Source organism: Hypomesus nipponensis, chromosome 23, assembly GCF_054491055.1.
Source record: "Hypomesus nipponensis isolate SF chromosome 23, ASM5449105v1, whole genome shotgun sequence".
NCBI lineage: Eukaryota > Metazoa > Chordata > Actinopteri > Osmeriformes > Osmeridae > Hypomesus > Hypomesus nipponensis.
Window position 1 is genome coordinate 24134019 of NC_140383.1, and position 26146 is coordinate 24160164.

Sequence of the window (26146 nt, forward strand, 5' to 3'; positions counted from 1 at the left end):
TGGTATGTTTCAATATGTGTTTTGAGTTCAGACTGTAAATACACTTCTGGTTGCGTTCTTGCTTTTTAACAATTCATGACTTTGAATTAAAATGAAGGGAGACCATGAGTCAATATCCACCTTGTCCACACGAGTGCTGTTTCCCCTGAGTGCCTTCAGTGGTTCAGATTCAGGTAGTAGGATGACCGCGTCCCAGCTTGTGGTATCACGCCCTCTTCTGGCAGGAAAATGAAGTGACAATAACCCAATTTATGACAAAGAGATGAAGAATTTATTTGACAGTTATGGATGGATAGTAGTAGATGAATGGAAATGAGTCTCCTTGTCAAGGCACAGACAGCTTTCAATGCAAATACCTAAAGACAAATACCACAACCGGAAATGTCACCTTGTTTCAACTGACAAACAGTATTTCATATTTAACGATGTAGCCTTTGTTGAATAGTCCACTCATTCAACAGAGCTCGTTAGCTGTCGCTAAGGTAACCTGGCCAGCCCCATGACATCACAATGATATCAAAGTGAGGTACTGACATCTCTTTTGGACTTGACTGACAGTACAAAAACATATTTAATTTAATAAACACTTTTGACTGACAAACATAACATTGTTAAAAAAGTAAAAGGAGATTTCCTGGCTACAGATACATTTGAAAGTGATTTCTATGAACATACAGACAAATGCAACACCATTTTATTATGAACCAATACATCTGGATTAGAATGTTAGAATCACTATATGACTACCAGAATGGAAGAAACATCCTATTTGGAAAAATATCTCAGAAAAACTGAGAAGAATTAAAAGTTTCACAGAATAACTCAGCTTTTGTCTTTAAATAAGAGATGGGAAAAGTAGAATAACCAAATAAACTGGTTTCTGTGGTGAAACTAACTCAAGTACATGTTGACACGTTTTACAGGGCACTGTTGTTATTAAACACTGAAATCATATTAATGAACGGGCTCGTAAAAAGGGTCAGGGGAAATCAAAAGGCATTGTGGCATTGAGGAGCCCTGGCGCCCCCTAGTGGTGGCTTTCTGTACCTGCGGCGTTCTCTGCACTGCAACAGCCCTTTCATGCCCGCTACACATGTGCAGATAAAAAGGCAGTAGTGAAACATATTGAATAATCTATATCATAAAACATCCGGTCAATAGAAAAGAAATTGGCGCGTCTTTGGTGCCTAGACTATTGCATTTTCTTGAGTGTCCACTTCAGTTGTTGACATAAACATGTATAAATTATTCAGTGTGGGCAATAAAGCAGAATGGTCCAGTATGTAACTAACTAAATAATAGATACGAAGCCCCCAGATCAATAAAAGTAAATGAAAAATGTTAAAGGAGATAAGACACAGTGGTTTTCTTCAAAAGAGGACCTCCTCAGTTCCATTCAAGGTCGGCTCCCAGCTCCAGACGACAATCTTGACTAAACTGAAAGCGTCTGAGACCGGCATAAATTACATCCCAAATCCCGGGAAAACATCAGAAAGAAAATGACAGTTTTGCAGCTTTAAGGAAAAGCTTCAAATGCTTCCTTCCGGAGGTTGCACAAAGTACTGGTTCTTGAAGTCCTAAACATTCCAGCAGTAGTTCAGTTCTTCCGAGTATGAAAATAAATAAAGAAATAGATTTGATCCAAAAATCTAAAAAGTATGCCGACTGCTTTTTGATTAAGTTCCTCTGAGGACAAGTCTATCCTGCAGATGTCAGTGTGTCAGGGGGGACAGGAGACCCCCTCAGGGGGGACAGGAGACCCCCTCAGGGGGGACAGGAGACCCCCTCAGGGGGGACAGGAGACCCCCTCAGGTGAAGACCCAGAGCTGGAAGCGGTCCGAGGGGTTGCAGGGAGCTAAGGCCGGCGCTCCGTGGCGAGCCGTCAGACACAGGTTCAGTCCTGGCATGAAGAACAGCTTGTTCTAGGTAAACAAGATAGAACCATGTTAACATCCAGCCTCTCACATCACTGATAAACCAACTGTTATACAATGGGTTTCTCCCATTAGGGCTACCTGAGCCGTAAATATAAACTCCTGCCATTTGGGCTCCACTTTACCATGCAGGCTGTGGGGTTCTGGGCAGCCTGGACTCACCTCCTTCACCTCCCACCTCTGCTCTGGGCCCACGGAGGTGCTCCTGCCTTTGAACTGGCAGTCCTCCAGCTTCAGGGCCCCGTCGGCCCCCTGCAGACACAGCTCCTTCTGGATGTTGTGTCGGATCTCATGGTGGGTGGAGTACTCGAAATACTGAGGGACGGGAAACACACGTTAAACACACGACCGTGCTGCAACGTTTACCAGCTACGAGGTTCAGGGAGGAGAGGAGAGGGAGGAGAGGAGGAGAGGAGAGGGAGAGAGGGAGAAGAGGGAGGAGCAGAGGGAGAAGAGGGAGAGAGGGAGGGAGGAGGGAGGGGGGAGAGGAGGAGAGGGAGAGAGGGAGGGAGGAGAGGGAGAGAGGGAGAGAGGGAGGAGAGGGATGACAGGGTCGTCCGGCCTGGCTGGGTCTGACCTGGTTTCCTCCGAGGTTGTGGCACGGGTACATGATGAGCTGCTTCCCCCCCTCGTTATTCTCTCCTGCGTCCAGACATGAGTCTTTCCCCAGGTTCTTCACCTGGAGGGAGGGCGGGGGGAAGAAGAAGCTATTTTTAGTAACAGACAAGCTGTTCAAACAAGACCTCCACCAGCCCCTTCACTCAAGGCAGGCTGGAGGTGCTGCTCTCCTCTTCCTCTCTCTCTCTCTCCTCTTCCTCTCTCTCTCCTCTTCCTCTCTCTCTCTCCTCTCTCTCTCTCTCTCCTCTTCCTCTCTCTCTCCTCTTCCTCTCTCTCTCTCCTCTTCCTCTCTCTCTCTCCTCCTTCTCTCTCTCCTCTTCCTCTCTCTCTCTCCTCTTCCTCTCTCTCTCCTCTTCCTCTCTCTCTCTCCTCTGGTCTGGAGCACAATCCTCTGGAGGTTCTGGGTGGAAACCCACATCGACCAGGCCCAGCACTCTGCGGTTCTGGAAACAGGAGGGGGGCCAGAAGGAAGGAAGGGGGGGGTGGGTTAGCTTACCGAGCCAAAGTAGAGCGGGTTGAGATCGGGCATGAACACCTCAGGGTAGACGTTCTTCAGATACCAGGAGAAGCTCTGGCACTGCAGACGCTCGCGGAGGTCCACGCGGCTGGAAAGGTCTCCGAAAGCTCTCTGTGGAAACATCCAGCAGGCTGTCACACAGGGAACATCATTATTCACTCTGGCCAGCCTTTGAACTTGCAGGAGAGGCTTGAATAGCACTTCCTGTCGGCCGCAGACTGGGGCTGAGGGCTTGCTGGGGAAGGACTGAAGGCAGCTGCGCTCAGGGCACTGCTCCATCCAACCCTCATCTCATTTCAAGCAGTTGCCACTCACCCAAAAAAATGATATTTACCACAAGACAGACCGAGTCAAAATATCTGGGGATATTATGGAAGGTACAACCTAGACCATTGTAATTCATTCGTAGACACATCCCAACTGTCAAGCTAGCCGTGTGGTATTTATGGAAGTTAGCTGTCCAGCTCACTGCCCTTTGAACTGCTCCTGACAGATGTGAGCCGTAATGAACAGGATGCGCTTAACCGCCGTCCCAACTGAGAACTGTTGGACCCCAGCGGGTCAGCTTTCCAGGCTGGAGCCCCCTCCCTGCAGGTGTGGGCCTCCGGCCGGCTGGTAATAGCCTGGAGATAAGAGTTCACAGGACAACACGTCCTTTAGCACCTCCTAGCCTTCCTGTCTGCCCTCCTGACCAGGCCCTCAGTGCCTATTAGGGACCAACTGTTTACACACATTCTGAGGAACATGCGCTTTATGTCGTGGTGCCTTGAATTGTCTGTTCCAGCTGTAGAATGCGTCTGCACATGCAACTCAGCCCAGACGACGTGCAACCGACAGACAGGCCGGTGTGGGGGGTTCCCTAAACTTGTCTTCTTCTGAGGGAGGGGAGGGGGGATGCTAAATGGTCTGCAGAACAAATGAAAACATTTGTAGGACCGTGTGGGATGGAAGACAGGAGGAAAAACATTCCAGAGAAAGGGCTCCTGTTATGGCGGGATTAATAATGCCTTGAGGCTCTGTCCTAAAGCAGGAGGGAGGAGGAGGAGGAGGAGAGAGGGAACCACAATCCACGTGCTGGATAAAACATCAAAATGTCACCCACATCTTTAGCTATCTGCGCCGCTTGCTGGTTGCGCCGGTAGAAGATCTCCTTGTACTCATCCATCCACACCTCCGCCAGGCGGACCTGGTTGCGAGCGATGACCTGCGTGCCTTTGGGGAAGCTGTGAGGGCTCTTGGTCCTGAACACGTGGCCCACGATGGAGCAGGGGATGATCTCCAGCTGGCCTCCGCACTGCCACACCTGACACACACACACACACACACACACGGGGGAGGGGGGGGGGGGGGTTGGGGTAACCTGCTCCACATGCACCTGGAAGGTGAGGCGTCTCACACAGATGACACTCAGGCGTTGAGAGGAAGGATTGTTGAAAAACAAGAAGGGCCAGGGTGTGTTTGTTCGCTCACCCTGAACGACATTTCTATATTCTCTCCGCCCCAGATCTCCATCTGCTCATCGTAGCTCCCGATGTGATAGAAGTATTCCTTAGAGATCGAGAAGAGCCCTCCGGCAAAAGTTGGTGTCCTGAAAAAGCAAAACTGACTGAATAATATGCAGACATTCAGCGGACCATTCTCCTCAGACCGATGGACAAAGGCCCATTCCCACAGTATAGCTTGTGTACTGTACTTGATGGGATAGGTTTCATCCTTCCTCCTGTGCTTCTCCTGGTCCGGCAGACCCTCCCAGCCAAACGACAGGCCCCAGTCAAAGTTCCCACGGTTGTGGTTCTGTCCGTATGGCGACGGCTTCATGAACTCGAAGGTGTTGAGGTCGATGGTGGTGATGTCGGGGCTCACCACGGCCGTGTTGTTCTCTGCTATCCTGGCCAGCAGGGGCTCCAGCCAGCCGCTGAAGCATTCACCTGGTTCACATTTCAAAAAAGGTGGACAGTTAGTACAACATCACGTTTGAATCAATTCGCTTTCATCCAAAGGGGCATGCAAATACGCATATAGAAAGTGCAGCGGAAAATCAAGGCTCAGAAGTGTACTAACATTATTTTGGTAATTTACCAGGCACATTATGAAATACACAACGACGAAACAGCCGCTTGAAAATATAGTTTGGCACCTTAACATAAGATTAGTAGATAGAATGATTAGATGATATCGATGATATTGACAGAAACTAAATCCTTGCTTCTAAAACAGCTTCTTAAACAAAGCAGACAGACAAGATAGTCAGGTTTGTTTTCGTTGCCTGAGACAAGGCCCCACTTGTAGTGACCCAGTGAGGACTGGGTGTGTGGGAGGTTGGGCCGCGCGTGGCGAGTGAGTCAGCCAGTCTGACGTCAGGGGGCGTGGACTCACAGTGAGCGTCGAGGAAGGTGAGGGTCTCTCCGGTGGCCACGGAGGCTCCGAGCAGGCGGGCCGTGATCAGACCTTTCCTCTCCCTCTGCCTGACCACGCGCACCATGTGGAAACGCTTCAGGTACTCGTCCAGCTCGTCCTTCAACACCTCTGAGGACAGAACAGGAAGGCACAGCTAGTCAGCCCAACCGATGGAACCATCTGTGCTTGACTAGTGACACAATCATACGCTCTTTAACTGCCCTGTCAATAAACTTCACTAACAGCTTACAGTACAGTGACAGAATTTGCTATTCATCTATGGGCCCATTTCACTCCACACTGCTTTGGTGGTGACACCATCATCCACTCTTAACTGTACAATCGTTAGAGTTCTCATGCTACAAAAAAAGTGACGAGGGCTCTACTGAGGTCATTCCTACAGAAAGCGGTGAAGATCTGTGGCTATCACTTCTGTTACAGTGACTCTGTAGCTGGCAAGAAAGAAAGACAGGCAGAAGGAGAGAGAGAGGCAGAGAGAGGCAGAGAGAGGCAGAGAGGAGTGTCTGGCCACCATCCCCAGCATGGCAGAGTGCCAAGTCTTCCTGACCAGTTTCTGGGCTACAGAGCCAGGGTATAGCTGCTCCACACAGCCTTAATAGCAGGCCATTCTCAACAAATGACAGAGTTTAGAGTGTCAGTCGGGCTGCATTCCCCCAGCCCCCCTCTCAGCCTGGGGGCCTGTTTACGAGAGAGAACCGACTCACAGCTCAGAACCACCCCAGCTAGCTGCGCTTAGGAAAGTATTCACTAGCAGCCCCCTGGCCTCCTCCACTCCCCCCCAGCCCCCTGGCCTCCTCCCCCAGCCCCAGCCCCCTGGCCTCCTCCCCCAGCCCCAGCCCCCTGGCCTCCTCCCCCAGCCCCAGCCCCCTGGCCTCCTCCTCCCCTCCCCTCCCCCCCAGCCCCCTGGCCTCCTCCTCCCCTCCCCTCCCCCCAGCCCCCTGGCCTCCTCCTCCCCTCCCCACCAGCCCCCTGGCCTCCTCCTCCCCCCTGGCCTCCTCCTCCCCTCCCCCCCAGCCCCCTGGCCTCCTCCTCCCCTCCCCCCAGCCCCCTGGCCTCCTCCTCCCCTCCCCCCCAGCCCCCTGGCCTCCTCCTCCCCTCCCCCCCAGCCCCCTAGCCTCCTCCTCCCCCAGCCCCAGCCCCCTGGCCTCCTCCTCCCCTCCCCCCAGCCCCCTGGCCTCCTCCTCCCCTCCCCCCCAGCCCCCTGGCCTCCTCCTCCCCTCCCCCCAGCCCCCTAGCCTCCTCCTCCCCTCCCCCCCAGCCCCAGAGCTGGGGCTCCCCGCTGCACATTTCATGGCACACCAAAGAGGCCGCCTGGCCCCGCCGAGATGTCTGAAATCAGAGCCCGAGAGCAGGGTGGTCCTGGCAGGCCAGGGAGGGGCTGCTGTACCGTCCACGCTGGCGTCGTCCACCAGGATGATCTCTTTGAGGAGGATGGCGGGGGAGGTGTGCAGCACGCTGTACACGGTCCTCAGCAGGGTGCTCCAGCCCTCGTTGTGGAACACGATGATCACGCTGGTGGTCGGCAGGGGGGGGCAGCGCTTGAACGTCTGCTCGATGCATCTGGAAGAAGAAGACAGAGATGGTGGGTCCCTCTCAGAAGCCCCGCCCCTTCCCCTGGCAGGCTCAGTGAAGCCCTGCCCCTTCCCCTGGCAGGCTCAGTGAAGCCCCGCCCCTTCCCCTGGCAGGCTCAGTGAAGCCCTGCCCCTTCCCCTGGCAGGCTCAGTGAAGCCCTGCCCCTTCCCCTGGCAGGCTCAGTGAAGCCCTGCCCCTTCCCCTGGCAGGCGCAGTGAAGCCACAGTTCCAACACCTGAAGACTGACACCCTAGAGGGACTGAAGACTGACCCCCTAGAGGGGCTGAAGACTGACCCCCTAGAGGGGCTGAAGACTGACCCCCTAGAGGGGCTGAAGACTGGCCCCCTAGAGGGGCTGAAGACTGACCCCCTAGAGGGGCTGAAGACTGACCCCCTAGAGGGGCTGAGGACTGGCCCCCTAGAGGGGCGTCCATTTCAGTTGTGACACTAGGATGTAAGGGGAGGACTTTGAAATGGAAACCAACACCAGACTGGGGTAGATTCTGTGTAAATTACCCTTTTAAAATAGGAGGAACATGCACAGACTAGTTTAATTAGCCAAACAAAACTTTAGTTTTTTTTTTTCTATGACTGGCCACACAAACTGGGCAGACATGCTCAAACAATGTTTCAGACAGAAAAACGCTCCCTGTGGTTTGAGAGAAATTTTCCTCAATAACTTAGAGCAAATATTACAGAGCTGTTTGGGTCCAGTACTCATGTCTGTTGGAAACATATTATCTAATGTTATCCATTCTTGCCCCTGTGGTCTTTCGATATGTGACTTTGCTTTTATATTAAGCCAGTAAGACAAGTATGAGTTCCCTTGCAAATGACAGTTGGCTGAATAAAACCAGGCTGCACACAAACCAGCAGGGGGCGCTGCATTGTTTTCAGAATGGTCCCATTCTCATTCATGCTTTTAATGAACCCTTGTGTTGTCTTCGGGTTGTTGTGACCCTTCAGTCATTGTGACCCCCCCACGTGTTGCGAAAACTAAACCTCATACAAAAATAAAGTGAAGCATTTTCTTTTAACCGTTGGGCTGTCTCACACCCCCCACAGGGCAAAGGTTAAAAGAAAATGCTTTTTATTTGTTTTTGTATTGGGTAAAGTTGTCGCAGCACAACGATGGGTCGTTGTGAACCTTTCGGGTCATTGTGAGCACAGGGGTTAAAGAGCTTTTAAGAAGGTGCCGTTTACTTAAGCCAAATCCCCTCACAAAATGCAACAGGAATGAAAGATATGACGTGGAAACACCCTGACATGTCAAAGCACACATGACTCATCCCTGCAGAGAGCAGATGAATGCAGTCAGATGGAGAGCAGGACCCACTCTGGAGGCCTGGTGTCCGGCCCCAGGTCCCGGCTCAGGGAGATGCGGTCGCTGGCGAACAGGTTAAAGCAGTGTTTCTCATCTCCCCGCTCTTTCTCCTTCTGCTCCGCGGGGCTCAGCCCCTCCTTGTGGAAGGGCTTCCCAGAAGCCCCTGGGGCGTTGGGGTCCTGCAGGGGGCGCTCCAGTGCCGGCCTCAGCTCCGCGGCCGTGTAGACACCTGGCAGGCAGGAGGCGCCGTCCGCACTGCCCTGCTGCCGGACCGGAGCTTTGATCTGCATCTTTGGTATGGCGTCCCGGAAGTTGTTGACGGCCCCCATGACCATGCCCAGCACGGCGTCCCTCTTCACAGCCATCTCCCTCAGCCACGGCTCCTCCTCGGGGTCCTGGCTGCCCACCTCGCGCTGGATCAGGAACAGAAACGTGACGAATATCAGGGCGACGACGACCAGCTTCAGAGGGTGTAACCTCCTCCTCAGGATCCTGCGGAAGCCTGTCATCTTTCTGGAGATGTGGCGGGGCTGCATCAGCTGACGTCCTGGTTTGGAAAAGTTGAGAAAAAGAAACTAAGTTCAACCACAGTTAGTTCACCACAGCACTAATGCTAGGCTACTTTGCAAACCCCTGTGAGTAGGTGGCCGTCAAACAAACAGAGGTGTGTTCTTCTTTTGACTGTGTGACTCAAATGGGTTGGACAGGGTTTGCCATGTCACCACAATTGAAAGACTTACACACTGAACTTCAACATTCCACAAACCACACATGAACCGTGAAAAGAACGAGCCATTATAATGTAACTCTTTCCAAAATACTCTCATCATAGACGTTACTACGCATCCAACACGGGGCAATATGAATATCCTGGCTTATCAATTGTCAGCCTGCTCCAATTCAATTATACATTCTTTTTCGGAAAGTAATACTCACTCACCGTGTGGGACGTTACATAATAAGAACAGTAGTCCACTCAAAGTTTAAAAGTCCATGGAATTACATCTTGCGTTGTAGCTTTACGAAATTTTTCTTCAAAAATTTGCAGATTCCAATAGTTGGTTATCCGATGTCTAGTTGTCACAGTCAGCACAGTTAATCCTCAATCTCTGCGAACTACTTCCGTCTCGTTGGATCCAGGTGCGCTCCTCGCATGCAGGTAGAGGGTGGAGACCTGGCTGGTGGCACGCGTGCGTACAGAGGATCTCCGCGTGTTAAAGACATCTGCTGCTGGGAGGAATAAACATGAATACCGATCACCAATGCCCCCCCCACCCCCCACCCCCCACCCACCCCCGTATACATACCATTATAAGGATTATTAGGACTCCAAAATGCAGAACACAACATATTTATAATAGCAGCATTCGTAAACACTTTTACGAACAAAGTTTAGCTGGCGCTTTTTAAATGCAGCGCATAAACAGAGTAGCACCACCATCACCAGACTAAACTCTTCATATGAAGTTAGAAGGAAAACACATTAAACTGGTCGCAGGAGTCGCTTTGTCTGAAAGCAATATTGGGATAAATCTACTCAGCGGGATACGTCTGATCCAATAATGGTGTCAATTCTTAAAATAATAGGATTTGTTCAGCCAGCCATTCATTGAGACTGTTGCTGGGTAACAAATAGTTGAGGAACGTACCCTATACCTCTCTCATAGCGTTTTCAAAGGCACCGCATCCAATCAGGCTACCTACAGAAATAACGGGTGGTCGAGCACCGTCACAGAGGACGCGCATCTTGTTGGAAGTAAAAAGAAACAATATTTAATTTCGAACATCAGCAGTAGGCTATAGTCCCGAATGATACTGCTGGTCAATCGGGAGATGAAATATAATGCATCGTAAAGAAGCGTGTGCCTAAATGAAATAACTTCAAATAATCAAATGATTCGCATCAAATTAAATGTTCTTTGAATTGTAAAGCACCATAAAATCGAAGAGTCCCTTGAGTTTCTGTCATTTAGTTATCGAGACGAATAAAATGAAACTAACTTACCTTAGCCAATGTGTTGGACCTTCTGACATACAGTACCAACACCCTCCTGCTAGCCAAATCACCCCCGGCAGATGGTATTCATAAATAGTTCTGTGCTGGAGGGGGTAAAGTAAAGACACGGAGACGGTAGCCATCCGAGGAACACACTACCCGGGTGCAGCTAGAGGTCCTGTCAAGCAGGAGTAACAAGTTCCACGGTATACCGTGCGTGTGCTTTCTCTGACTCCGTGTCCTTGTTAAAGACATCACATGAAGATTTACACTAGCGTAAAAGTAGCTCGTTTTCATATGAAAGGCTCTTTGACAGAATTATTGCTTTTATGATTTTGCGACTACTTTAAGTGCTTGCTCATTATGCAGCGACGTTTTTCTTCAAGTGAGGCCTGGCATGTTAGGAACGTAGATAATAATATGCGAATACTTGAAAGTCAAGTGATGGAGTACTGCTATATTACAAGGCTAAAACAAGACTTACAATTATAATATGGGTGTGTAGTCATGCAGTGAGAGCTGACATTCAATTGCAGCCTAAACATGCCGTTAGGGAGGGTGTTCTGCAGGCGGGAGTCCCGTGAGCAGTGTTTCCTTCCTACAGGTTCTTAATGTGTTCCTTACAAAGTCGCTGCTGGATGACAGTGACCGAGGAAATTAAATGAACTTGTAAAATACGTTAAAAAATATGACTGCATTAAGACATGTAATTGGCTTCCGTTGTGCTGTTATGCTTTGTAACAAAACAATCCAAAAACAATTTGATTCAATTGTTTTTTTTATTTTATTATTGTCAATTAAAACATCATGGCACAAGACAACAATCTATGATGTAAATCTTAAAATGATCAGTTCCACAAAATACTGTAAACCGATTAAACGCAGTGATAATCACACACACACACACACACAGTGTAAAAATGCTTACTCTTTCTAAATAACTAGCTACCATTAAGACCTCAAGGCCGATCGGGCCTTGTCTAAGATGTCCTTCCTCATCCTGGGGTAGTTAGGATGAGCATCCAGTACCTAGGAATGACAAGAACACGAAGATCAACACAACGTGCTGCTTTAATTACCAAGCAGCTGTCCTTTACATGGAGTTGTGCTCTTCTAACTCACCTTGTGACACACATCAATGGCGTCCACATACCGCTTCGCCTTCAGGTAATTGAATGCCAGCTTGTAACCTGAGGTAAATGCATTTGTGTTTACGACTATAAATATGAGTACCTCATTACTGTCCTAAATTTTGTTGTCAAAGTCCCTCTGACGTCTCAGACGTCCACAGTGATACACACCTATGGTGGGGTTGGTCTGATTGCCATATTTCCAGGCCATTTCATAGTTCAAAGCAGCGTCACGGAACGACTGCTCCTTTTCCATGATGTAGCCCATGTATTCATACGCTTTGCAGCAGGACTGTGCGAATCAGAAAGAATCAATAGTGATTAAATGTGATACTTAAAACACACCAAGCATGACATTGGAACACAGAGTAAAACGAGCCGTACGGAATATACACTTTTTGGACGCAGGAATTTCTTTTGTCTCCAGTAACCCAGCCAGATAATGTAATTAATTCAACAAGACAATCCTTTGGGCTATTGACCTTATTATGGCGAAGGGTTCTCTTCAGGAGGTCCGCAGCCATGTCATATTTTCCTGACTGGATGTAGATGTCGGCTAGAAGCAGCCAGCTCTTCTCAAACTCGTCAGCGTCAACAATGCTCCAGTTCATCTTAGCTATGCGTTTAAGCTGGTTCCTGGCTCTTGGGGTTTGTTTGATGATCATGTAGGCCGTCGCCATGGCCAACAGCGCAGGCACATGCTCTTTCTGCATTGGAGACAGACAGACAGCTCTAATTGGCTGTCTTGACTGTTTAGAAATACTTTTATTTGGGGAATTGTACACGTTGTGTGCAAAGGATAAACTGACATAAAGAAGAAACGACTACTAAGGCAACGACTTTGCTTACCGTAGACTATAGATATAACGAAAGCAATCATGAAAAGGCACAGTCACAAAGCAGAACGAATACCCAGAGGAAGTTACTAAAGTCAACATAAGATAACCTGTGCTGCCTTTGGATCATTGTGGTCCACCTTTTGCACCACGACCGTGGGTCACACTGCCCCAAAGGCAGCACAGGGGTTAAGCAAAGAGGAGGATGAGATAGCGAACGTGGAACAGCGAGAGTCAATATACACTGAGGGCGTGACACCCTCGCACGCCCCATCTGGTCTGGGCTTACCTCACTGTTGGCGATCTCTGTGAAAACATTCAGGGCTTTCTCCACGCTGGCCTTGTGCTTGGTGGCCAGGACGCAGTAGTTCTCCAGGATGCGCAGCTGAACGTGCCCGCTGGCGGTCTGAGGCTTCAGCTCTTTCAAGAGCTTCTCCGCCGTGCGCACCGCCAGCTGCTCAGACTCCTGCTTCTCCGTCGAGTTCCTGAGAGGAGAGAGAGAGCGCCAGGAGAGGTGAGACCACCAGGAGTCTGGTCATCCTCAGACCTGCACAGATTAGCGTCGCCTCACCCCAGGTCTCCGTCCAGGTTCTCAAACACTTCCCCACCCATGGTGTCGTTGTCTGGGTTCAAACAGATTTCGATCATGTTGTACACGGCGTTCTGACCCCAGTCGTTGTCTTTCCGGGCTTTGTTGAAGTGCCGTAATCCATCGTTCGGTTCTCCTGTGTACCTATGCGTCAAACAAACCCACTTTAATTAGTTAATGTTCTAGCAGATTACCTTTTAATCTTCATGATTTAATCTCTTTTGGATTAATCTCTTTACCACAGATAGAGGCCTTTGCAGTAGTTAAAGCCAGGGTCAAACTTGGCCCTGGAGGAATGTTTTTCAGCCATGTCCAGAAACCTGGGAACTTCCTCCAGCTTCCCAGCCCTCCTCAACAGGTCGATCAGACGTGACAGAGTTGGGTAGTTGTCTAGGAACAACACATGTTAAAGAGATTACTGCCATTTAAAAACAGGTCAAATCCAGAGTTTATTTACATTCAACTTCTTCAATTTCCTTTGGCCAGCTTGAAAAGCTCAGTTTCTGCGGAGGAGAGCTGTGCCTCCAGGCCTCAGAGAAACAGGGGCCTGTCACACCTGGGTTGCGCTCCAGGAGCTGCTGGAAGTGGTACACGGCCTGGTCGTAGTCCTGCTTCCTGAACATCAGATCAGCCATCATCTGGGGAGGGACAAGAGTGAGTCACTGACGTGTTCCTGGGGCAGCTAGGGGCAGCTAGGGGCAGCTAGGGGCAGCTAGGGGCAGCTAGGGGCAGCTAGGGGCAGCTAGGGGCAGCTAGGGGCAGCTAGGGGCAGCTAGGGGGAGCTAGGGGGAGCTAGGGGCAGCTAGGGGCAGCTAGGGGGAGCTAGGGGGAGCTAGGGGGAGCTAGGGGTAGCTAGGGGCAGCTAGGGGGAGCTAGGGGGAGCTAGGGGGAGCTAGGGGGAGCTAGGGGCAGCTAGGGGCAGCTAGGGGGAGCTAGGGGGAGCTAGGGGGAGCTAGGGGCAGCTAGGGGCAGCTAGGGGCAGCTAGGGGCAGCTAGGGGTAGCTAGGGGTAGCTAGGGGCAGCTAGGGGCAGCTAGGGGCAGCTAGGGGCAGCTAGGGGCAGCTAGGGGCAGCTAGGGGCAGCTAGGGGGAGCTAGGGGTAGCTAGGGGCAGCTAGGGGGAGCTAGGGGCAGCTAGGGGCAGCTAGGGGCAGCTAGGGGCAGCTAGGGGCAGCTAGGGGTAGCTAGGGGCAGCTAGGGGCAGCTAGGGGCAGCTAGGGGCAGCTAGGGGGAGCTAGGGGCAGCTAGGGGCAGCTAGGGGCAGCTAGGGGGAGCTAGGGGGAGCTAGGGGTAGCTAGGGGCAGCTAGGGGCAGCTAGGGGGAGCTAGGGGTAGCTAGGGGTAGCAAGGGGCAGCTAGGGGCAGCTAGGGGGAGCTAGGGGTAGCTAGGGGTAGCTAGGGGGAGCTAGGGGTAGCTAGGGGGAGCTATGGGGAGCTAGGGGCAGCTAGGGGTAGCTAGGGGCAGCTAGGGGGAGCTAGGGGCAGCTAGGGGCAGCTAGGGGCAGCTAGGGGGAGCTAGGGGGAGCTAGGGGTAGCTAGGGGGAGCTAGGGGGAGCTAGGGGCAGCTAGGGGGAGCTAGGGGGAGCTAGGGGGAGCTAGGGGCAGCTAGGGGTAGCTAGGGGGAGCTAGGGGGAGCTAGGGGCAGCTAGGGGGAGCTAGGGGGAGCTAGGGGGAGCTAGGGGGAGCTAGGGGCAGCTAGGGGGAGCTAGGGGGAGCTAGGGGGAGCTAGGGGGAGCTAGGGGTAGCTAGGGGGAGTTAGGGGGAGCTAGGGGGAGCTAGGGGCAGCTAGGGGGAGCTAGGGGGAGCTAGGGGGAGCTAGGGGGAGCTAGGGGTAGCTAGGGGGAGCTAGGGGGAGCTAGGGGGAGCTAGGGGGAGCTAGGGGCAGCCTGGGGTAGCTAGGGGCAGTCTGGGGTAGCTAGGGGCAGTCTGGGGTAGCTAGGGGCAGTCTGGGGTAGCTAGGGGAAAGGCAGGGTTGGCGGGGGAGCACCCACCAGCGTAGCGTCTTCGTTGACCTGGTCGCTCTTCAGAAGCAGACTACACTGCTGCTGGCAGGCGTCGATGTCGTCCAGGAACAGGTAGAGCCGGGCCAGCTCCAGCATCACCTGACACAGGCAGAGCTCATTCTGACTAACCTGACACAGGCAGAGCTCATTCTGACTAACCTGACACAGGCAGAGCTCATTCTGACTAACCTGACACAGGCAGAGCTCATTCTGACTAACCTGACACAGGCAGAGCTCATTCTGACTAACCTGACACAGGCAGAGCTCATTCTGACTAACCTGACACAGGCAGAGCTCATTCTGACTAACCTGACACAGGCAGAGCTCATTCTGACTAACCTGACACAGGCAGAGCTCATTCTGACTAACCTGACACAGGCAGAGCTCATTCTGACTAACCTGACACAGGCAGAGCTCATTCTGACTAACCTGACACAGGCAGAGCTCATTCTGACTAACCTGACACAGGCAGAGCTCATTCTGACTAACCTGACACAGGCAGAGCTCATTCTGACTAACCTGACACAGGCAGAGCTCATTCTGACTAACCTGACACAGGCAGAGCTCATTCTGACTAACCTGACACAGTCAGAGCTCATTCTGACTAACCTGACACAGGCAGAGCTCATTCTGACTAACCTGACACAGTCAGAGCTCATTCTGACTAACAGGATTCCTTAATGTTCCTTCAAGCATTAAACATTTGTACATGTAGTTCAACACTATTTAGTTAGTCAGAGAGTGAGTTTACTAGCCACACTGCCAAGTAACCAGGGGAATTCGATTGTGTGTTATTTCTAAACTATAAAGATGACTGGCCTTCATCTGCTGTACACAATGTGCCCCTCAGACCTCCTCACATTAGCTCAAGTATTCACATTGGAGATCAGATAAGGAATGTTAATAGATGCCAGACACAAGGATGAAACAGCACAAAAGGAAGATACAGAGATGCAGGCCCGCCCGCCCCTCTCAGATCCAGCTGCAGGGAGGACACAGGGAGGTCTGATTCAGCCGCACCAACCTTGCTGTCACTCTCACAATACACAAGAGCCTCTTTGTAGAATTTCACGGCTCTCTCAAAGCCCCTCTGACTCGTGTAATGTTTAGCGATCTCGGCGCAGATCTCAGCGGCGAGCTGTTTGTGCGTGGGGACGGCGTCGGGCTGCTCCATCTGCACGCGCTTCAGCACCTTGGCCTGCACGTCCCGGGCCTGCGGGGAGCACAGCGCACGCATGTGCGTTAGTGAGAGTCCCACACACACACACACACACTGTCATGGCCAGGCTAGGAAGGACTGACATAACTTGAGGAGACAGGCTGTGGCACCAAATTCATTCTGGGAATGCACGAAATCTGACCAATTTGAGCGATTACCCTTTGCAAGGACATTAATGCTTCCTCGTTTTTGTCGACCTTGTTTTGGATCTTGGCTAACAGGACCAGGTAACGGCAGTCGTCTGTGAGGGCCTGCAGTTCGTTAACTAAACAAAACCAAAAAACAAGTTCAGTTTACAATGATCTGCTGAACCAAATCGCATCATCTGTTTAGCCTTCAGAGAAGACAGGGAGATCCTGGGGAGGGGGGGGGTTCGGCTGCGGGGGGTGTCAGGCACCTGGCTGGTGAGCGAGGGCCTCTTGCAGGATCCTCTCACAGTGCTCGTGCTGCTTCATCTTCATTAGCAGCTCTGCCAGGTCATAGCGTAGGAAGCTCTGCTGCTCAGTCTTCAGCGCCGCCTCGTAGTAATTTATGGCCTGTGAACAATAACAAGACGGGCGACCCTCACGGACGTGTTTAAGGAGCGGGATATGCTTTGTGGCTGCACGGGATGTCGCGGGTGGAAACCTTGACGTAGTTGTGAGTCTTGACGAGAGCTTTCCCAATCTTGCTGGCCAGCGCCCCGTCTTGGGGATTCCTTTTCAGAGCCTCCTCGTAGACGTCGATGGCTTTCTCCGGCTGTAGAGGGTCAACACATGACATGTTTGTGTCCAGCTAAGTGTTCCGCTAAGCACTTCATCGAATGGTGTTATGCAACCATCCGCTGTGGGTGACGCCTATGCAGGGTCAATGACACTGGATGCAGTTTATAAATATTTGTGTCACAATGTTTTATATTAACTACTTCCTGTGTGTGCTCACTCTGAAATATAAGGAAATGGCTGTTGCTCTGACGCATTCCTACCTCTTGGATATTGATATAAGCATCCCCGAGCAGTAGATATGTATGAGGGCAAGGCTGCTTTTCCACCAACTCTCTGAGGAAGAGAGTAGGACATTAGGCTGGGTCGCTCCGCTTGGGAAGATCAGGTTGGATGTCAGTTGTGACGTTCCAGCTCCTCATGGAACAGACGGGGGTCTGCTCTGCCCTGCTTAATCACCTCACTGTGCTTCCTTAGCGCGGCAATGCCTGTCATCATGCCTGCAGTCATCAGACATCAGGGAAGAACTACAGCTCCCTGCATACTTCTCCAACAGCTTTGTATATTACATCTTTGCTACAAATGTCTGCAACTGGCTGTGATATACCATTCTTCTTACAAGCTTGGCTGCTGCAGTAGACTGGCCTGATAGACCCCAAGATTGGGTCAGATGGCTGAGCGGTTAGGGAATCAGCCTATTAATCCGAAGGTTGCCGGTTTGATTCCGTGTCAAATTACGTTGTGTCCTTGGGTAAGGCACTTGACCCTACTTGCCTCGGGGGGGGGGGGGAATGTCCCTGTACTTACTGTGAGTCGCTCTGTATAAGAGCGTCTGCTAAATGACTGAATGTTAACGTAATATAAAACTTGTGTACTCCTAAATAGACCTTTCTAAAAGGTACCTGTAACAACTGGCGTAGAGACGTTTCTCCTTCCTGTGATGAAGGTATATGTCGGCCATTTTCTCCTTGGCCTGGATGTAGTAGGGCTGCTCCGGGGTGATGTTTCTGAGCATGCTCAGTGCCAGCTCGGTGTCGCCCCGCAGCAGCGCCAGCTCGGCGTTGGCGATGGTGACCCGCAGCTCCTCAGAGGTGCCCGAGAACTCGTTGATGGCGTCTTGCATCACCCTGGCAGCCTCGTGCTGCAAACGGCACAAGCCTGTCACATACACATAACTCCCCACAGCAGACAGACTAAAAAGAGCCCCTTCAATGAATGTTTATCTAATAATAATTAATTTTATTTGAAGAAATCTGAACACTTTCTGGAATGAATAAAACATTGGAGAACGTCAACGCCATTTCTCAGCAGGGCAGACAATCTTGGCTGCATTTCACAAGTCAAATCAGGGCAAAACAATAGACGTCTTGAATCAATGTCTTGTTACTGTGAGACTTTGTTGCTTAAGCGGATTCTTTCCAAGTGAGTTTACCTGCTCTCCGTTGAGCCACAGGGCCTCAGCCAGCTCCAGGAACACAGACACGCAGTCAGCCAGGCTCAGCTCCACCTTCCTGCCCGGGGGCTTGGGGGAGGCCCTGGACCTGGCCCTGCGCACCCCCGGCAGCAGCATGGCCATCTGCAGGGTCCGGATGGCTTCTGGGAGCTGGCCGCTCTTCTTCTGGGCCTGGGCCTTGATCAGGTGGTACAGAGGGTGCTCTCTCACCTGGCAGGGAGCGAGACAGGCAGACACCAACACAGCAGGAGGCGGATCAACGCCATGTTTGTGAAAGACGGAAAAGTTCCCGGAACACGTCCCCCAAAAACTGCAACGGACATTTTTTTTATCCCGAATACGGTCCGACTTTCCTGGCAGGCAGCATTGGTAGCTCATCATTCCCCGAGGGCTAGGGGGGGGGGGGGGGTTCCTCACCTCAAAGTTGTGGCTGAGGCAGAGCTCCAGGGACTGGGAGGAGAGTTTGAAGTTCCCCTGCGTGAGGTGGATCTGGGCCATGAGCAGGTGTCCCTCTGCATGCGAGGGACACTGGTCCAGACAGTGCTGCAGACTGCTCTGAGCTGCTTCAGTGTCACCTGGGACAGCACAAGACATCAGGAAAACCTAAACGCTGTATCGATGAGTACAAATAAAGACTTTGGTGATTGCTGGGAGGAATTAGCAGCAGACCCACCTGACTGAAAGCGGACTTTAGCCAAGAGGAAGACCCCCTGCAGCAGACCAGGTACTATCTTCACCACGGTGTCTAGGACAGAGTCGCAGTGTTGGAGCTGAGGGGCTGGGGGCTGGCCATGGGCTGGGGGCTACAGCACAAAGGGAAACAATGTTTGTCTGTACAATTCATAGTACAAGAAATGAATTAAAACTACCATCAAAATGTCTAAATGGGGATTTAAAACAATTCCATTTCTAACTGCATCTCAGAGTTGAGTGACCAGAGACAGACCCTCCAGACAGACCTTGGCCGGGCAGAGCGCGAGGTACTCCTTGACGATGTCGAGCAGGAAGTCGGGGTTGAGCTTCTCAAAGTAGTCCACCCCCAGAGGCAGCCCCTGCAGGGTGGAGAAGTGGGTGTCCACCGCATCGCTCAGCAGGGTGCTCACCTCGTCTGGGGGGCGACACCTCTTCACCGCCAGCACTGCACGCAGGTACAGCAGCTCCTGAGAGACAGAGAGAGAGAGAGAGAGAGAGACAGAGGTCATAGATGGAGAGGGAGGGAGAGAGAGAGAGAGAGACAGCGAGAGAGAGAGAGAGAGAGAGAGAGAGAGAGGTCATAGATGGAGAGGGAGGGAGAGAGAGAGAGACAGCGAGAGAGAGAAAGAGAGAGAGAGAGAGAGAGAGAGAGAGAGAGAGAGAGAGAGAGAGAGAGAGACAGCGAGAGACAGCGAGAGACAGAGAGAGAGAGAGAGAGAGAGAGAGAGAGAGAGAGAGAGAGAGAGAGAGAGAGAGAGAGAGAGAGAGGGGGAAATGGATAATAAAGAGCAAAAGGGAGAGACAGACAGACAGACAGTCACAGACAAGCAGACAGACTGTAGGATAAGACAGACAGACAGTCACAGACAGGCAGACAGACTGTAGGATAAGACAGACAGACAGACAGACAGACAGTCACAGACAGGCAGACAGACTGTAGGATAAGACAGAGAGAGAGACAGACTGCATGCCCGGAGCTCTTTCATCAGGATTCAGCTCAGAGACACCAGTAGGCAGCAGAGGGTCTCCATGGTGACAGGTGAACCCATAATAGTAAAGACCTACAGAACCAGCTGTCACCCCAACCGGATCCCAACACTAAGACCGTAACCTGAACAAACCCAGCCAGAGAATCCTGGTGACCATGGTGACAAGCCAGACCGCATACATCAAACTACTGGGCTTCATTTGTTGACAGAATGGAGGATGTGAAGGTCACCAAACAGGATAGAACAGGGAGAGAAAAACTGGGCAAAAAAGGATGTGAGTCTCACCGCTGATTTCCCAATCGACTGCTGGATCTCTGTGAGGAACTCCAGCTGCTGCTCTGCATCTTCCAAGTGTCCCTCCATCAGCTGACACCCAATCATGCCTGGGAATGAAGGTGAGACGTCAGAAACTTTACAACCACACGGTCCACACCTGTCAAAGAGCCTCTGTGGATGCAGCCGGCCTCACCGGTCAGGGCTGACACGCTGGTTTCGTCCAGGGTCATGGCGGTGTGATACCACTTCATGGCCTCTTTGACCCGGCCCTGCTGGACCAGCTGGTAGCCCAGCTCAGTGGCCAGCTCAGCGTCGCCAGGCGCCAGGGAGAAAGCTCTGTCCACCAGGAAGCGGCTCTGCTCGATCACCTTCTCATTTCTGCCACACTAGTCACAAGACCAACAGAGTCATGATGCCATCTTTCAGCATGTTTTTGTTGGGGGAGGGGGGGGGGGTGATTCCACCTGGGATCTCATGATCGCTGTTATATGCTATACCACTGAGCTATACTAATCCTCATTCATTCCAACTGTCAGAATCCTAGTTTTTGCCTTGACCTTACGGCCGATGATGTTCCTACTGATATGAACTGAGCCAAAGGGAGAGTGACAGGACGTACCACTCGTGTGAAGGCCAGAGACATCCTGTAGGACAGCTCAGGGTTGTTGGGTTCCTGAATGTCCAGGTTGCTGACGAGGTTTGCCAGCTGCTTCACCGACTATGACACGCAGGGATAAAAGGGGAAACATCTTTCATCACAAACACCTCCAGGTATTTTGTTAGGTTGTTTATTTTGGGTGTTCTGTGGTAGCTGGAGGGTGTTCTGTGGTAGCTGGAGGGTGTTCTGTGGTAGCTGGAGGGTGTTCTGTGGTATCTGGAGGGTGTTCTGTGGTAGCTGGAGGGTGTTCTGTGGTAGCTGGAGGGTGTTCTGTGGTATCTGGAGGGTGTTCTGTGGTAGCTGGAGGGTGAAACGTACCTCGGTGACAGCTCCATCTCTGCATAAGGAGAGCAGGGCCAGCATCCGGAGGGCTTCTAGGTTGTTTTTATCCATCTGTAAGAGCCTGGAAAGTGATACGCAAGATGGAATTCAATCACCCGCACCTTCCTCTAACCATGCTGTCTTTAGATCCAGCAGTCCACAGCCTTAATAGTATTGTAATAGTGTTGCCCATGATAGCTTCATTGCCTTCCAAGACAAGAGAGGAACTACGATCTAAGGTAGAGAACTCGCCCAAACAATGAGCCAAGCTGGAGAGAGAGACGGAGAGCTCAGTGCGTGAGAGTGTCTTGCAGCGCAGAGCCTGGGTGCTTAGCAGGACAGCTGGAGCAGCGCTCGGCTCTGGCTCTGTGGAAGCCAGCCTGGAGCAGCGCTCTGCTCTGGCTCTGGCTCTGTGGAAGCCAGCCTGGAGCAGCGCTCTGCTCTGGCTCTGTGGAAGCCAGCCTGGAGCAGCGCTCTGCTCTGGCTCTGTGGAAGCCAGCTCCACCTGACTGATCCTCCGCCCTGACCATCAGAGGACCTGGGGGAAATGCACTCTGGGAAATGTGTGTGGCTCTAGCGCTCTGTGGCTCAAAGGGCTTTTCTATGCTGCCTCGGTCTGGCCGCGCTCCAGGGCGGGGGGGAGCCGACAGGGACAATGGCTTAGTCAGTATGCACTGGTTCGAGGCATCACTCTAGACTTTAATTTGCACTTGAATGCTGAGCTACTGAAGCTGACAGTGTCTTTCCATCCATGGCTGCCTGAACAAACCCAGTTTGGACTGTTGAGGTTGCAGGGAGCGAACCCTTGACCTCTGGAGTCTGCAGAACACATCAGCAATAAAGTACTCCTCATAAAAACAAGTATACGACTCCAGACACAAATAGTCCTCTGCATTCTAAGCTAATAAGGCCATTGTAAAATACTAAATTAGATGATACACTCCCCCAAAATATGTTGGATTTCCTTATAAAAACATTTTTTTAATAAGGATTATAATTTTTGCGCTTCAAAATGCTATGAAAAGTATCATGAACAATAACATGATAAAGAAGACAGAGTAGATATTGAGGGGGCAGTGCAGCTGGGTGTACCTGTGGGCTGCGTCCACACTCTGCTCCCAGTCCTGCAGGCTCAGCAGCAGCTTCATCTTCTTGATGAAGGCCGGGAGGAACCCGGGGAAACTAACAATCACCTGGTTGATGATCTCCAGAGCACCCGAATAGTTCTGCCGATACTCGTAATACTGCGCCTGAAACAGACAGGAAAACGGCCGGTCTGGGTGGACGTGGGCCGCAAGAGCAACAGAACCGACTATTTTGTGAACAGAGTCAACCGGTTAGTGGTTGCAACGAGGGGATCGGTGAAAAGCTATTCCTCATGGAGCAGAAAGGAGATCCTGCTTGTGTGCATCGCAGAATGGGTCCTGTCTTCACCACGAGGGGGTGTGTCGCATTAAAGCCTGCGTCTGTGTGGATTAGCGATGTGTCACACAAAAGCTAAACGCTTTCTGAAATATGAGAAGCGACAGACCTTGACACTGTGGGCTCGGTCTGATATCTCACCTTTGTGTCAGAGGAACAATTTTATCCTCCATGATGCAGCAGTGGTTTGTGTGGCCCTCCTACCTTTCCCATCAGAGCAAACACGTCCACTCTCTCTTTCAGGCCCTCGTCAAAGTATTTCCCAGCCTTCTTGGCATATGCGTCCTTGTTAGATGTCACGTCTATCCAGCCTTTCAGGATAATCCCCTGAGCAGAAGACAGCCATCAACACAACATTACAAAAGAACTCGGATCAAATCTTTTTCGCTGACAATGCTGGCAACGTTAAGACGCTCGTAGCACGGACGAAAGCAGCGGGAGAGGACTGACCTCTCGAGAGCCGTTGGAGATCTTAATCATCCTCTCGGTGTACTCCCTAGCTTTGTCGTTGCGGCCCAGCACCCAGAGGAACATCCCCGCGTTGTACAGGCCCTTAGGAGAGGCGCTCTTGCGGTCCTCTTTCACCTTGGCGTCCAGCTCTTGAATCACATCTCGATCTACGTTGACGTTACATTTTGTTCATTTGGCAGACAACTTTCTTTCAAAGCGACATTCAAAAAGTGAATACAGGGAGTACAGCAGGAGATCAAGAATCAAGAATGTGTTATTCTAACAGTGTGTCAGTGCTTTGAGTGACATTGCCTGTAAAGAGAGCTATACAAATACAGTTTGATTTAGGTTACAGTCAAGAAATGGTGTGTAAACATCTACATAACCACACGTTCTTTTTACTTATAATTGACTTAGTGCTGCGAAATGCCAGGTACGCAATGAAGGACGTGAAGATGGACTGAGACAAGGGCTTACCCGGGTGTGGTCTTTTTTTCTCAGCATAGACCAGAGCCATGAGAGTGCAGAGGGACACATCTCGCTTGTCCTTGATTGCTCCCAGCTCCTGTATGGCATCTTGGATTCGATCTGCGTTTAATACATCCAGACAATAAATAACATCTGCCAGTAGAAGAGAACTGATAACGAACTCCATCCAGGCTTCTTTAAACCAAATAATTCAAGTACCTTGCATGAGAGTGCCATAGGCATGGAAAAAGTTGAAGATTGGTTCATTGTTGAATTTTCTTTGGGCTGCAGCAGCAGTCTTCAGTACGTGGTTGAAGAACTTTTCGTGACAATAGTAGTTTATCAAAGCCTGTGAGGCAAACAACGTGCATTATTAAATGTCTTGAATGAACAGCATACGGAAAAAGCTGTGAAATAAAAGAATAATAATAGCAGAATCATAACGACCTGACTAAATGACTTGGCTAATCCTATGTTGTAGCTAGCCTACGTATGACACTGCGTTGATCAGACTTTGATGGATACATGGATACTTTATGTCGAGTGCATCTAAAACTGAACAGACATCTAAAAACTAAAATCAGAACGCTAACAAATCTATTGTTTCCTTCGTGATTCCTGATACGTAACTACAGTAACAGTTTGTTTTTTGAGGAGGTGGTGCGGGGGCATAGCCTAGGCTACTGTAAAACACAGACGAAGTCTTATTTAACATTTCGGCACATCGGCCAATATAGGCTAGCCTAAACACAAACTAAACACTCAAGAGTTAGAGGCTTTAATGTCCACAATAGTTTATGAGCCTCATATTTTACTGGTTTGGTCATGTCTAGAATCGCATCGTAGAGATCAACTGTAGTAGCTACTTACCAGTGATAGCTCTTCGTCCTCCAATCCTGCCATTACGATGTTTGATAAGAAACGACGCAGAAAATATAAATGTTTACCCAGCAATACCTTCGTCAGCTACACTGTCAGGGATATAAAATAGATCAAACATAACCAGAAATGTGTTACATTTTCGCCATCTTGCATCCATTAGCGTCTCTCGGTAACTTAGTAACAAATCGCCGCCATGTTCATTTTTCAGTGTCTGAAAGCTTTATTCAAACATTCACAAGGTGTCGCCAACACTCCGCCAGAGACAGCAGCACGGGCATCCCACTGAAGGATACATAACCTACATACAGTCTCTAATGGACGTCAACTATTAAGAATATGTGCAAATTATTGCAAGTTTAAACATAATTTAAATAAAATATTAACGATTGAAATTTTGAAGATACGTAGAGAGGTAGGCTACCTTTATGACTACTGAACATGCTGAAAATGCACCAAATTATAACTTCGGAGTGTGTCTGAGGTTATATTTGAGGAGTGCAAATATATAATAATTGTAGACATTTGTAATCATAGCTCTATTTACCTCCTTGTATACAGATGTCCGAATTGCCAATTGACTTTTCATAGACCGTTATTTATTTTTAGAGTCAACCCTCCCTACACTTTATCCCCTGGGGAAACGTTTTCGATAACAGGCAACCAAAGGTCTCCCCTGAGTTCAACACAAAGCCTATCTTGGCCACAATGTGTTCTTTTTGGGCATTAATTTAATACCAAATGACCGTAATGATTTGAAATTGTATTGATGAGTGTGTATCAACCATGATTAGGCATTGGATTCAGCTATGAGGATTGAATGGCGACCGGCCCACTCTAACCCGTCTCTCAGCCCGGGAGATGTCATTGGAGCCGTTCGGCCCCCTTATTGACCTGTGGTTAGTTTTATTTGAGTGTACCTCCCCAGTGAAAACCCCCGATGTGGTAGCAATCAGAATAGGATCTAACCAAAAACATGTCAGCCTACGGTATACGGTGACCAAACACATTCATACATATTCACAGTGAATGACTAAGAAACAGTCAAACATGGTCAACTTATATTTGATCTGATTCGGTGTAATCATTGGTACCACAACATGGAGACAGATTTTTGTACATGTTGTGAGGATAATCTTTTGAATTTGTGGATATCGTTCAGTCTAATTGCCCTGGTGTGCCTATGGCTCATATTCACAAATGTCAAATGATAGTGGTCATAGCAACCTGAGAACGTCCAGGTTTTTAGACATGCACATCCAGCCGCAAAGACGGAGGGACACTATTTCCAAACTTCCCTATGCAAAAAAATTATAATCCAATCTGTAATTTCAACCAGAACCACAAGCCCTCACTCACGTCCATAAGTTTTCCTCACCATGTTCAATGGAAACATATTTCCATTCAGTCACTGTTAATTGGTGGCTCAATGTTACACAACACAAACAATTGATTGTGATATACTAACTAACCCATGAGGTCCAGAGTGCAGGGCCAGCTCTGATCCCATGGTGAGGGCAGCCAATGCCCTGTGTGGGCACAGGACAACTGTCCCAAGAGAGGCCTTTCCATGCCTTGTCAGATACTATTTAACACAAACACTGGCACATAATCATTATTCTCTGCAGCACACATCAGGGAGGGAGTAAATCAGGTTCATATCGAGCTCTGAGCGTGTGCAGT

The 26146-nt window shown here is 50.4% G+C and overlaps 2 protein-coding genes across 3 annotated transcripts; both read right to left on the minus strand.

Annotated features, from left to right (window-relative positions):
- Window positions 1-248: 248 nt before the first annotated feature.
- galnt3 (UDP-N-acetyl-alpha-D-galactosamine:polypeptide N-acetylgalactosaminyltransferase 3 (GalNAc-T3)) lies at window positions 249-9602 on the minus strand. The gene is made up of 11 exons (XM_084689554.1): window positions 9324-9602; window positions 8396-8930; window positions 6875-7047; window positions 5446-5595; window positions 4763-4997; window positions 4540-4657; window positions 4172-4372; window positions 3049-3180; window positions 2512-2613; window positions 2097-2249; window positions 249-1922 (listed from the first exon to the last, which is right to left on the minus strand). The coding sequence occupies exons 2-11, from the start codon at window positions 8917-8919 to the stop codon at window positions 1809-1811; spliced, it is 1902 nt and encodes a 633-aa protein (XP_084545680.1). The 5' UTR covers window positions 8920-8930; window positions 9324-9602; the 3' UTR covers window positions 249-1808.
- Window positions 9603-11139: 1537 nt separating this feature from the next.
- Window positions 11140-24674, minus strand: ttc21b (tetratricopeptide repeat domain 21B). Of its 2 annotated transcripts, XM_084689550.1 has the most exons (30): window positions 24602-24674; window positions 24455-24480; window positions 23804-23933; window positions 23594-23704; window positions 23117-23283; window positions 22871-22993; window positions 22337-22494; window positions 21242-21326; window positions 20885-20983; window positions 20459-20651; window positions 20275-20372; window positions 19267-19467; window positions 18981-19110; window positions 18725-18882; window positions 18287-18517; window positions 17757-17995; window positions 17118-17190; window positions 16781-16891; window positions 16551-16689; window positions 16312-16418; window positions 15959-16147; window positions 14923-15033; window positions 13491-13572; window positions 13174-13324; window positions 12917-13078; window positions 12635-12830; window positions 11992-12216; window positions 11681-11801; window positions 11502-11569; window positions 11140-11408 (listed from the first exon to the last, which is right to left on the minus strand). In XM_084689550.1, the coding sequence occupies exons 3-30, from the start codon at window positions 23808-23810 to the stop codon at window positions 11331-11333; spliced, it is 3813 nt and encodes a 1270-aa protein (XP_084545676.1). In that variant the 5' UTR covers window positions 23811-23933; window positions 24455-24480; window positions 24602-24674; the 3' UTR covers window positions 11140-11330. The 2 variants fall into 2 exon arrangements, with proteins under 2 accessions (XP_084545676.1, XP_084545675.1); XM_084689549.1 differs by having other exon boundaries at window positions 24455-24648.
- Window positions 24675-26146: the final 1472 nt, after the last annotated feature.

What these genes read in the sequence shown, in the direction of transcription:
- galnt3 (XM_084689554.1), bottom strand. Translation starts at nt 8,919, where the DNA reads ATGCAGCCCCGCCACATCTCCAGAAAGATGACAGGCTTCCGCAGGATC. An exon ending in CCGGACACCAGGCCTCCAGA is followed by an intron (nt 7,048 to 8,395) that starts GTGGGTCCTGCT and finishes TTCTTCTTCCAG; the next exon opens with ATGCATCGAGCAGACGTTCA. An exon ending in GATGAAACCTATCCCATCAA is followed by an intron (nt 4,658 to 4,762) that starts GTACAGTACACA and finishes TTGCTTTTTCAG; the next exon opens with GACACCAACTTTTGCCGGAG.
- ttc21b (XM_084689549.1), bottom strand. Translation starts at nt 24,487, where the DNA reads ATGGCAGGATTGGAGGACGAAGAGCTATCACTG. An exon ending in GCCTCAGCCACAACTTTGAG is followed by an intron (nt 18,518 to 18,724) that starts GTGAGGAACCCC and finishes GCTCCCTGCCAG; the next exon opens with GTGAGAGAGCACCCTCTGTA. An exon ending in AACCTGGACGGAGACCTGGG is followed by an intron (nt 12,831 to 12,916) that starts GTGAGGCGACGC and finishes CTCTCCTCTCAG; the next exon opens with GAACTCGACGGAGAAGCAGG.